The sequence below is a fragment of the Lonchura striata genome, chromosome 1, assembly GCF_046129695.1.
Source record: "Lonchura striata isolate bLonStr1 chromosome 1, bLonStr1.mat, whole genome shotgun sequence".
Taxonomy (NCBI): Eukaryota; Metazoa; Chordata; class Aves; order Passeriformes; family Estrildidae; genus Lonchura; species Lonchura striata.
This window is the reverse complement of record NC_134603.1, coordinates 49229416-49241885: the sequence shown is the minus strand read 5'-3', so window position 1 is coordinate 49241885 and position 12470 is coordinate 49229416. Positions and strand designations below refer to the sequence as shown.

The 12470-nt window shown below is 40.8% G+C and overlaps 1 protein-coding gene across 2 annotated transcripts in view; it reads left to right on the top strand.

The window, feature by feature from the left end:
* Window positions 1-12470, top strand: part of MYOM1 (myomesin 1) — a 75426-nt gene that overhangs the window by 48194 nt on the left and 14762 nt on the right. For both annotated transcript variants that reach the window (XM_077784125.1, XM_021551514.3), the window contains 12 exons: window positions 82-238; window positions 1147-1253; window positions 1377-1421; window positions 4991-5127; window positions 5959-6103; window positions 6676-6735; window positions 6983-7050; window positions 7630-7743; window positions 8305-8392; window positions 9119-9157; window positions 9251-9356; window positions 11210-11373. In XM_077784125.1, coding sequence (XP_077640251.1) covers window positions 82-238; window positions 1147-1253; window positions 1377-1421; window positions 4991-5127; window positions 5959-6103; window positions 6676-6735; window positions 6983-7050; window positions 7630-7743; window positions 8305-8392; window positions 9119-9157; window positions 9251-9356; window positions 11210-11373 — 1230 coding nt within the window. The remainder of the gene's footprint in view (window positions 1-81; window positions 239-1146; window positions 1254-1376; window positions 1422-4990; window positions 5128-5958; window positions 6104-6675; window positions 6736-6982; window positions 7051-7629; window positions 7744-8304; window positions 8393-9118; window positions 9158-9250; window positions 9357-11209; window positions 11374-12470) is intronic.

The window sequence follows — 12470 nt, the reverse complement described above, 5'->3', positions numbered from 1 at the left end:
TCCACTCTCTGAATGATATCTATAGAAATTTGTTTGCTGAATTCTCTGAGAAACTGGAATTGCCTTGTTCTGCTCTTTAAGGAACCAAGGAAGTGGTGGTTGATGTAGATGACAATGGAGTAATTTCCTTGAACTTTGAATGTGATCAGATGTCTCCAGACTCTAAGTTCATTTGGTCCAAGAATTATGAACCAATTGAGGATGACCCTCGACTGAACATGGATACCAAAGGCGGAAAGTAAGACCCTCAAGGGTAGCAATAATTTTGTATTTGAAAGATCTAGACTGTCACAGAAATCCATCCTTTTTAATGTATGACCTCAGGATGAGCTAAAACTGTCTCTGCTACTTGATGGTTACTTCCTGAGAATGCTGTTCTCCAGTAAATCCATACCCAGACCACTTGGAAATTGTAGCTTGCACAGAATTAGTCAGAGCTCCCCTGCAGGCACTCTAGTGATGTTTAGGCATGGGGAGAGAAAATCTGTGCCCTGTCACCTTATAACCTGTCAGTCAAGGCAGATGAAGATGATGATGATGATAATGATGATGATGATGATGATTATTCCTTTTCCTATTACTTTATATCTCCAAATAATAAAATTATCTGGCTTCTTAAAAAATGCTTTTGCCCTGTAATGGAGCTGTATTCTTTGGAACTGCTGTTGTAAGCAAGGATTTCTTATGATGGCATCGCCATGGCCTGATTTAGTAACTTATATAATGTCTCCAAGCCTACTCTGTTTCTTCAGGCTTTTCCCAGAGGAAGACAGAGTGAATGCACAGGTTCAGCCCATGAAGGGCCTATGGGCTCTCCTAGTGCCAGTAGCCATACTGAAAGAAACAGGGGCCCACCACAGTCATGGTGCTGCCACATGGAATCTGAATAGACCTGTATCTACAGTATCCTTCCAGGGTCATCAAAGCCTTGACAACAAGCCTTTTTTTCCTTTGGTGCCATCACCATTTGTACCACACATGGTAGGACTTACTCTGATTTATAGCTGACAGAGCCAAACATTTGTCTGATCAGTCAGAGCAAAAGCTAACACAAGGCTATTCATACCTGGTAATATAGACAGAAAGGAGGAGTTTGGTTCCAATGGATTTCACCTTTTCATCATAATGGGGTTTTTTCCCTTATAGGTCAAAACTTTCCTTTAAGGATCTTGGAGAAGATGATTTGGGAATTTACTCTTGTATTGTTACAGACACTGATGGAGTTTCATCAAGCTACACAATTGATGAAGAAGGTAGACACAATGCCTACTAAGCATGCCTAGTTTGCTTTCACATCTGTTTTTCTCTGCTCCTGTGTCTCTCAGATACAAAAGGCATGCACACACCTCATATTACTTCTTCTATGTCTTTTGCAGAAATGAAACGCCTGCTTGCTCTGAGCCATGAACGCCAATTCCCAAGTAAGTGTATCAATCATATCTGTAGGGAAGAGCTTTGCATGCAGTGGGGTAGCACAAGCCTGATCTCGTTGAATATGTCCCTGCTCATAGCAGGGAGCTTGGATTAGCTGACCTTTGGAGGCCCCTTCCAACCCAAACCATTCTATGAGTCTATGGTCACAAAGCTCCTGCCACCATCAGGTAAGGAGGTCACTATAGTAATTTCAAGTGAAAGTTGATTGGAATTGAAAAATTTAAGATAATCTTTTTTCTCTCCCTTTTTCAGTACATTTGTATATTATTGGTGCTCTTCCCAGGTTTCAGGCTACTGGTCTATATAATAAGTCTGTATTAGAGCTGGAAAATAAGTATCATATTGGCTTTGCTTCTTCTGCAGAACAGGCTTTAAAACTCACCTAGCACACTTGACCTGATTTGAAAACCAGAATTTGAAAGATTCTCCAATTTTACTCCAACTATATTTAACATGAGTTAAATTTAAGGTTAACAAATTTGGCAAGTGTAGTAAATTCAGCTGTAATGATCTATGTGTACAGAATTTTCCTGCTGAAATTCATTCTCTCCCTCTTTCCTGGAACATTTGACAAAACTTGAACATGCTTTCTACTCTTGGTATGGTATTTTTGTCAATTCCACAGACATTTATTATACCCTGGTAATAGTACAATTTGGTTATTTTTATTGGAATGTTACTTGAAAAAATGGGGGGAAAATAATATTGGATTACATAATTAATCTTTATGCACACAACAAGATAAGACCTAAATGTGGTCCCATGTTATCCTACTTTAGTCTCTTCTTTTTCATTCCAGGTACTAAAATTCTTGCCTGCATTTTAAAATCTTCAGCTTAGTGCATGCACTGCTGGCACCTCTTCCAACTCAGCCCACATTGCACCTCTCAGCCCAGCCAATCCTTGGCTACAGAAATGGCCTTTTTGCCTACATAATCTCTCTCATTTCTTTCTTCATCTTTTTCTCAATGGCTCTACTCTTCTCAACATACTGAATCACCTTTTGATAGCTTAATGACAGCCCTAACAAACCCTTGTTCACTCCTGCTCCTCCCAGCTATCTTCTAATTATATTTTCACACTAAAAATCTGTCATCACAAAACCTTGCTGCTGTCGCATGACCTTACTTGCCCTGACCCTTCCCTTCTGAGGACCCTTCCATGCTGTTTGTTCGCTACCAATGTCACAAAATAAGCTCCTCAGGACATAGATCATATCAAGTTTTTTGCACTGTATCAGGTAACAGCACAGACACAGCTGTGCATCAGCTTCCAGAAGGCACAGGCAGACAAGGGAGATCACTGCAGAAAGTATCCTTAAGGAGGAAGCCATCTTATATGCTTTGGACACTCTGGGTCCTTGTGTACACTTCAAGAAAAATATATATTACAGCTAGGGGTTGCGATTCAGCTGTTTGTACTTCTGAGCAGAAATTAATGGAACTTCTGCTTAGAAACAGAATAACAGCAGCCAGTATAACTCCATGGGAAATGGAGTTGCTTGAATAAGAGCCTTACAGAACACAGCCATGTATGGGTAAGACAATGTGTTGGTACAAGGTAAAGAGAAACTCTTCCAAGTCCTCAATTTAGCAACTGCTTAAGGACTGCCTGTCAAGTGCTGCCAGTAAATTGTGGTGCTGTATAAATACGATGTAAAACCACTGGAAAATGCCTAAAATAGCTATCGGTGCTTATGGAAATATTTTAAATAAGACTTCTGCTTGTGACAGATTTTAAGGCAAATTTGTCCAGTTGCTTTAGGCTGAGAAATTATCAGACTTTTCTCCAAAAAAGAATGCTTTTGCATCCTTTCAGCCATTTCTTTAACAGCTGCTGAGATACTTTTCTCTCTTCCATGTTAGACTAAGATATTCTTAGTTAATAACAGGCAAGTCAAGTGGTGGTTTAAAATTTCTGTAGAGCTGACAGTGAGACAAAAGCAGTGCAGCCTGATGTCTATTCACACTCCCACTTGCTTCCTGTAGCATTTCAGTTGCTTTGTTTTAAGAAATTATGCAAGCCCTGAGATTCCTTCTGTTTCTTACACACACAGTGATGTGCTGGGTGAGGAAAGCTCACATGGACCATTTGCACAGCAGGGACACACTTCCATGGGGTTGTCTTTGCCTCACTCCCTCATGGCAATGTTGCCCTTCCCAGGCTCCAGGCTTTTCCCTCTCTGGTTAAGCATGTGCCTTCATCCTAATTGTCTTTGTTCCCCTGAGACTGTTGCCTCACTTTCCAGGAGTTTTGTTTTATCAGAGGCAGACCCTGTGCCACTCAGGCACTAAAAGCACACATGTGGCTGTGGGATGTGAGAGGGACAAGGACTGAGTGTGGCAAAGGAAGAGCTGAGGCATCCTCACCCCCTAAGCTTGTTTGGCAGTGGGGTGGGGTGGCAGCTGTGCTCCAGAAGGCACCCCAGTCATTTAGAGCAGTGCAAATAGCAGGATGAGAGAAATCAGACACTACTTTTGTCCCAGTCATGTCCTGCTGAGCCTCTGCATACATTGAGCTAAAGAAACCAGCCTGCCCTGGGAGGTGTGTCTTTACACACACCATGACTACATCATCATGTGCTTTGCAACATGTTGTTTGTGCACTGCCCTCAGCTCTTCCATGCTACACCCTGGCACACAGACTTTGCACTACTGAGAAAGTAGAGCCTGGGGGAGAGTTCACACACAGCAGCACACGTAATGCTGAGAGTATGATTTTGACTGAGAATATGCACATCCATCAGGACAGATAACATGAGGAAAGTCAGTGAGATGAGCAATATGCCCCAATGTCAGAGTCCAACTCTTTGTGCTTAATGTTGCTATGTCTTAAAGAAAACTTAAAGTGAAAGCAAGCTGAGGACTGTTACTAACAGGAACTAGCTAAGTAAAAAAGAGTTATCTATGGTATAGTATGTGACTTTTGCATATTTTTTCCCCTGTTGACACACTGAATTGGTTTATATGTGGGAGTTTCGGTTTCTTGTAAGAAAACAAAATGTACAGGGGAGACAGGATGTGTTGGAATATTTGGTGAATTCTGGAGATGGGGGTTCCACTCAGAAGAGGATCAGAGGGTTTTCAAAAATCTCCCAACCTACAGCTCAGCAGCTGACTTTCTGATCTGGCTTTGTGCTTGGAGATCTTTTGTGATTTGTTTTGTTTTTTCCCCTCTGAGTCAGTTCACTGTCTTACAGTAATATTATTAGACAACTAATTAAACATGGGTCTGCAGCATACAGACTCACATAATGCTGTACAGATACTTGCAGCTTGCATTTGAAATAGCCTTGTTTTAGAATGGAGCATAACTCAAACCTTGAACACTTTTAGTTTGGCCTTGTGATTGAAGGATCAAAGGACTAAATCTCATCTGTCATTCTATGTATATGTGGGTGGAGAGTCATTCTGTCTGTGTGAAGAGCTGTTATGAGCTAGTTACCTTGCATACAGTATTCGAGTATGGAAGGATTAAGTGGCTTTCTTGTTGTTGCAGACAATAGTTGTTAGGGCACAGGCAAAATAGGCATCATTCCTTTCTTTCTTCTTTGTAGCTGTCCCACTTATATCTGAGTTGGCTGTGGAAATCTTGGAAAAAGGAGAAGTGAGATTCTGGCTGCAAGCTGAAAAACTGTCTGGCAATGCAAAGGCCAATTTTGTATTTAATGATAAGGAGATTTTCAATGGAGAGGTAAGGCTTTTCACTGCTTACATGTTTGCATTTTCATGAGTATCAATGAGGATTAGTGTCTCTATCTTCAGTATGCTTCCAACTAGTGTTCCACTCTGATGAATTTTCATGAGAAATAGAATATGTCATGGAAAGCATTATTAGAAAGATTTTATCCATAGTTCTGAGGTCCAGATGAATTCTACTGGATGCTTTTTATAAAGGGAAGTTATATGCCTTCCTGAATTTTGTGAATACCACGTGTTCTATTATCTGTGGTTTCAAGGAATCACTGCAACTGCTCAGACTCCTCCTACCTCCTTCATCTATAGCCCTGGAATACCCTTGTTCTCATCTCTCTTTGTGGTTTGAAGGAATTTATTACATCACAGAAAAATTCCCAAGTGGTTGTTTCCAGCTGCAGAACTTGTTAACACCCCAAAGACGGGACTTGGCATGATTTTGTTGCAACACCAATATCAGATAGAAGGCAGAGATGGGGCATTCTAGACATGACCTTGTACAGTATAATCACCTCCAAAGGAAACATTATTCTGAACAGGTTAATCTAAACCTTTCTAATGAAAAAGAGCATAGTACTCACTGTGCAACAGGCATGATGTGGTTGTACAGCATTAGGAAATAAACAGATTTATTTATCTATTTGGTTGTACATTTGGAGCTGGAGGTAGAGATAGTGAGTCTAGAATAGGATAGGGATATGAACAAATGGGAACCTGAAGAAGTGGGAATCCAAAAAAATAATTCTCCTAAAGAGATCATTATAACACTTCACAAATATTTTCTGTCTCTGACATGTATTAATTGTTGCTTTACTTTCCACTCCCACAGAAATATAAAATGAAGGTGGACCACAATACCGGCCTTGTTGAAATGATTATGGATAAACTTGAGGAAAAGGATGAAGGCACTTACACGTTCCAGCTGCAGGATGGAAAAGCAACCAATCAATCTAGTCTTGTCCTCATTGGTGATGGTAGGCTAATCTGTATTATGCAGTGGGCTGGCTTTTCACTGTTTTCAACACCAATAGACGTTCCAGTTTTTTTATGTCACAGTTTTGCCTGCCTCCAACAGGACAGGGCATGTGTGTGAACTGAAATTCTTAAAGTGATGGGAGGAAGGGGAATTGTTACAGAAATGTGAAATACTGCAGCATGTCATGATTTGCTTTCCTATGGGTGAAATGAAAATTTCCCATATAAAAAGCCCATTCAGCTGGGAACAAGTAGCTGCACCTGTTAGAGCTCAAGCAGCTGCTGACTCTGCTGCCTCCATTTGCCTTCCTACCAGGAGCTGCATGACTGGGGGCTGCACATCATCAGGCAGGACACATAAAACTCCTGCTGACTGCAAGCAGCTAGGAAAGTTGAGTTAGCTGTAATCAGCTTCTGACACTGGGAATGTCCAGTGAAAACCTGATCCTATGGCCTGCTTCTCAGTGACATCCAAGGGATAGAGTTAGACCCAACTGTTACAGTGGCATGCAGCATTGTACCAATGGCACATAAGTTTAACCTTGTATTTCTTACTGGTTTTAATTCCTAGTATTCAAGAAGCTACAGGATGAAGCAGATTTCCAGAGAAAAGAGTGGCACAGGAAACAAGGTGATAATATGAATACTTATAACTATCACATATGTGTCTGTTAAGAGTTTGTCTATAGTTATATATGTTAATTTGAAATACATGGGTTTTGTTATGTTACATGGTTACTTCTGAAGCAGAAATAGGAAAAATAAAACCACATTAAAATAGAACAGTATTCTTGTCAAGTAAAACACATCTGTCTTTCATTTTGCATCATGAATACCATTGATGTGACCTTTAAAAATATACTTGTAATTTCTAACAGGTCCTCATTTTGTGGATAAACTGGGATGGGAAGTTACTGATGAGTGTAATGTGATGTTGAAATGTAAGGTAAGGGGCAATGAAAACCCTGAGTACAATATTCAGAGTACACCACACTGGCCTACCACTACCTAGATGGTTGGAAAGGGACTAAAGACATGCCCTTTGCTTTTGCACTCCCAGCTGCATGTTGGACAGTGACAGAGCCTCTGAAGGTTAATCCTGCTGAGGCAGCAACTCATTCCATGTAATAAAATATGTTGGAAAATAGCTTGAATTTCTTTCTTCAGGTCTATCAGCCACCCACTCAGAGAAAGGCACCTGAAAAGGAATGACAAGTCTTTGTAAATTCAGGGACTAATTCATTCTTGGCCTGTTTGTGCATGTAGAAATTCCATGGGCAGGACCAACTCATTCCTTTGTCTCCTTTTCTCTCTGTTTGCATCCCTGCTGTTTTCCCTCTTGCCTCCCTCATTTTAAAACGGAGGCCTGCAGTAACTCACTGCAGTTACAGGTTGTAAAGCTTGCTGTTCTTCTGTGAGAGACTTGAACATGCTAACCCCTGGAACAAGCTAACCCAAATTAAAACACCGAGCTCCCCTGCTCAAATGAAGTGAATAATTGCAATGTGGTTTTCATCCATTTTAGGTGGCTAATATTAAGAAAGAAACACATATTGTGTGGTACAAAGATGACAGGGAGATAATGGTAGATGAAGAACACGACTTTAAGGATGGCGTGTGTACTCTGCTGATTTCAGAGGTGAGTGACTGTTTTCATTAGCCTTCAGTTGAAATTAGTGTTCAGATGAGTTATATGATCTAATCTGGTACTCCAGCAGAACAATTGAAAAAGGAAGTGAGTTTTAAAAATGGAAACGCTCACAAGGCGTCTGTGTTTTCACTAAAGCAAATGTCTGTCTGTAACTGCTTGTTCAGATTTTCAGGAAATGATGACAGAAGAGATAATAAGCTTGTCACTTCCTTTGCATGTCAATTTAGCAACAGATTGAGACAACATTTCCATTCTGAATAGCATTTGGAAAGTGCTTGTCACTCAGGGATCACCAGAGGTGTCGGGTTCATACCCAGCCTTACAGCAGATTTGGGGTAGGACAGGGTCCCCTGCATACCAGGACCTCCTGCCAAAGCCCATCCCACCACCCCAGCCAGGGGTGGGGCAGCTAGGGGGCACAGGGGCAGCCTCAGGCATCAGGTACCTGCCTGGGGACAGGGACGGGATATCAGCTGGGTTCACAAGTAAAATCTAGATTTTTCTACAGTACCTGTTCTGAAAACTGGTTTTATCATTACAATATTGCAGTTTTCTAAGAAAGATGCTGGCACATATGAAGTCATACTGAAGGACGACAGAGGAAAGGACTCCAGTGAGCTAAAGCTCAAGGATACAGGTCAGAGTCTGGCTGTGGTCAGATACCAGGACTGAAGTGGGTTTGGGGTAATACAGGTATCTCCACATGTTGTCTTCTTGTGGCTTTGTTCCTCATGTATACAACATTATCTGATTAGAAAAACTGAGATTTTTCAGTTCAAATAACATTTGAATACCACTTATTGCATCTGGATTCTGTATAATCTTGGGAGCATACAGTGATTACCACTAAGCAAAATGATAAGAGATTTCCTCAGGGGGCCATCAAAGCTTACAAGTATAGAAAAAACATTGCAGAACCAGATAATTTAAAAATATTTTTAGTATATTTTGTCAATTACTTAGAGGCCTCTCCACTTACTGTGATTACTATGTTCTTAACATTCCACTCCTATCCATTAGAATGTATATAAATGGGCTAGCATTCCAGCTGAACAGTGTCATTTACAAAAAAAAAAAAATCCTCTTGTTAACTGTCATTTACAAAAAAAATCCTCTTGTTAAGCTGCAGCAGTATTCATCAAGACTGCACTTAAATAAGGTCTGGAAACTGTAAAATAACAGGCCACATTTCTGCATTACTCAGATTTCTAATATGCTTGAAAAGGTAGCTTTTTCAAAGACTGGTTTTTCAGACCTTCTGGGGAGAATATTTTCTAAAATATTTTCTAAAATACTTGTCCTGTTGTTGACTGTGCTTGGACTGCAGACACAGAGTCTTAGTCTCTGGATTTTATTTCCACAGCCTTTGCAGATCTGATGAATGAAGTATGCAGAAAGATTGGTAAGCACTTAATTATTTTTTTGAAAGAATGACTCATTGTGGCACTCAATGAATGGCTGTATGGCTGCATAAAACCATGTGCTCTTCTTTCAGCTTTATCTGCAACAGACCTGAAAATCCAGAGCACAGCTGAGGGTATCAGACTGTACTCCTATGTTACTTATTATGTAGAAGATTTGAGAGTAGGCTGGGTGCACAAGTAAGTACACGAGAGCTTTGCAAAACCCAGTGCAATTTTGGTTTCATAGATTCAGAATCAACCTGAAGAGAGATGAGGCCCAGGTTTTCCCTCCACTCTCATGAGTCCTTATATCATACGAGCTTTTTTCAGTCAATTACTTTCACAGGAAATCAGTATGAGAGTCAGGTGTGGTGGTTCCAGGCCTCCTGTTGTTTCTCTCATGAAAGACAGTCCCATGCCACAGGATGCCAGCAGGATCCTGCTGCTTCAGAGCACTTCCCACCTCCCCAGTGGGAGCTGCATCTTTCCCTGACTCAGTTTTAAGGAGTGATGCAAATAAAACCCAAGTGACTGTCAAGCTTCAAAAGAGGCCAGCACCTGGAGGTACTTCACAGATACCTGCCCGGGAGATCTGCATGTCTAGAAGCCACATTTCAGTGGAACTGGGACAAGCAGGCATATCCTCTTAATGCATGGCTTCATTTTTAGGAGGCAAAGCAAATTCCAGCATGTGTTTGGGGCAGTAAAATCCAGACAACCCCTCCTGCAAGCACTACAAATGTAACCAAGACAGACAGAAGAACTGAGATTTTAAAAAATAATTTGAATGCCCAGCTCTCCATAAAATTAATGGCAGTAGCACATCCAAATCTATGAGACACCTTTGAGTTATCAGCCAGCACAAATAGCTTGCACTGGAAAACCCAGAGAAGCTAACAAGAGAAGTAAACAACTTAGATCACTTCAAATCCATTATTACTGTTCTTGCTGTTTCACTTCCTGTGGACATGGTAGTAGTTAGTCTGTATGATGGAACCTGAATTGCTGATCTCTCAATAACACTCTTGTAAATGAGGCACAGAATACCCAGGATGTGCTGTACCAGGCTTGCTGTAATTATTGACACTGATGTTAACCAGCATTCTGTCAGAGAAATGAAATGAAAGACATTTGAGGCCCTCTTGTTTCTTGGCACTCCTTTTCACCTGGTATCATCCAAAGTCCCAAGTATTTCAAATAAGTGCAAGAGAATATGAAGCATTCTGGGGGGGTTTTCTTCCCTCTCTCTTTCTTTTCTCCATTTCATTTTTAGAAACTTGTTTCATCTTGAATCATGTAAAATTAATCTAGAAAAAAATTATTTTTTCTCTCCAGTGCATTCAAAGTTATCAGTTTAAAGATAACAAGAAAATGAGCAGCTTATTTGACAAATATCTTTTGCTTTATCCAGGGAAATTAACTGCTTAGCTAGGAAGCTAAGAAATTGATTTTGGGGGGTGAGGGAGGGGGGTGTTGGGTTTTTGGTTTTTTTTGTTTTGTTTTCTGTTTTTTTAATGAAAGAAGATATGCTTATGTCAGAGTGTGTTTAAATTCCAAACATAGCAGAGCATCAGAAATCATTCCAACTGGGCAAACACCATTTTTGACAAAAGTGGGGGTTTTTTTGTAGATACAGCCCCATATAGTTTTGTTTTGCCCAACCAGAAATAAACCTATGCTAAAAAGACAACAGTAAATATGTTAAAAAGAGAAGAGTAATTATATGGATGCCTGGGCTATCCCTCAGAGATCTGGCTTTTCAGATCTTGTACAACTTTTCTATGGCTCAGGTCACAGACTGAGATGCATTATTTTTCTGCATTTTCTGATGATAGCTGGATCTTGAACAGGGAAAGGCTGTTACACCAATTCTGCCCAGCTGGCTCACAACTCCAGCAAGAGTTTGACTTCAAAGGTTTCAGAATATGGTGTCATACCATAGCATCTTGGAAATAATTTATTAACTCCAGATGTTCTCAGAGACTCAACATGAGCAAACCCTTTTTATACTCCAGTAAAACCAAAAGGTAGCATTGTTTTGTACTTTTCAGCGATACCCAGATTAAGTTCACAGACCGGATGAAGACTGGTGTCACTGGGGAGCAGATCTGGTTGCAGATCAATGAGCCAACTCCACAGGACAAAGGCAGATACATAATGGAACTCTTTGATGGCAACACAACACACAAAAAGACAGTGGATCTTTCTGGACAAGGTAAGCCATTCCCTCTGCTAACATCATCACTGTGTGGGCAGTGTGCTGTGGCAGCATGGGAGCATCCACAACAGGATCCTGCCACAGACCTGTCACCCTTTGGGGTCTGTGTGTGCACCCACCAGTCTGGCATTCTTTGTAGGGACTGTGCCAACAAGCCTGACAGAGTTAAGAAGCATTTTTGGACAATACTCTCTGGCACACAATGTAACTCTTGGGGATGGCACTGTGCAGGATCAAGAGCTGAATTTGATGATCTTTGTGGGTTCCTTCCAACCCAGTTTACCCTGTGATTCTGTGATTTGTTATCCCCAAACCATGTCATTTGTTTTCCCCAGCCTGTGCTCTCAAGTAATAAAATACAAACATCTTTTTCCTATTCTAAATACCCATCTACAGTCTGCCTACTAAGATGCCAGCCCAGTTTCTGAGCTATTTTACAAAACCCCTTGTGTTGCTGACATTGATTGGCAGTTTTGAATGTGAGTTGTAGCACTGTGTGTCTCTCTTCCTTCTGTGTGTCTCTCTTCCAAGGAATATTTGAAGGAGGAAGGGAGGGATGAGTTTGTTCTGATACTCTCCTACCATATTTCTTTGATGGGTGCAATAAAACTCCTTATTCTTCAGAGATGCCAAGACCTCTCATCAACATGAGGAAGGACGAGGGGAACAATTTGCATTAACTGTTGGAAGCTTTTACTTTGAGAGACTTCTCAGATCCTAGAGAACAGATTAACTCCTTCCAAACTGCTCTTTCCATTCCCTGCTCTTCTCATCCCTAAAGCTTCACTTTTTGTTCGCAAGCTCTGTGTAAGGGTGATAACATTGTAATAGTCTCCATGCTGCTGCTTTGGTACTTTATCTCCACTTTCTAGGGAAAGATATTTCTTCTTCCCTTTCAAAACAGGAGAGGTTGACCTCCCCCATGATGGCAGCTTAGCCTGAATTTACAAAGGAGACAACAATTTGTTGTTCACTTTGCTTGTAGCCATCACTGTGATGCTTCAAGTAGATGTGAACAATCCTTGGAAAATCATATCTCTTGTATTCCATAAACCAGTGGTCTCTGAAGTGGGTGTGTGCAAGATGACCCATTG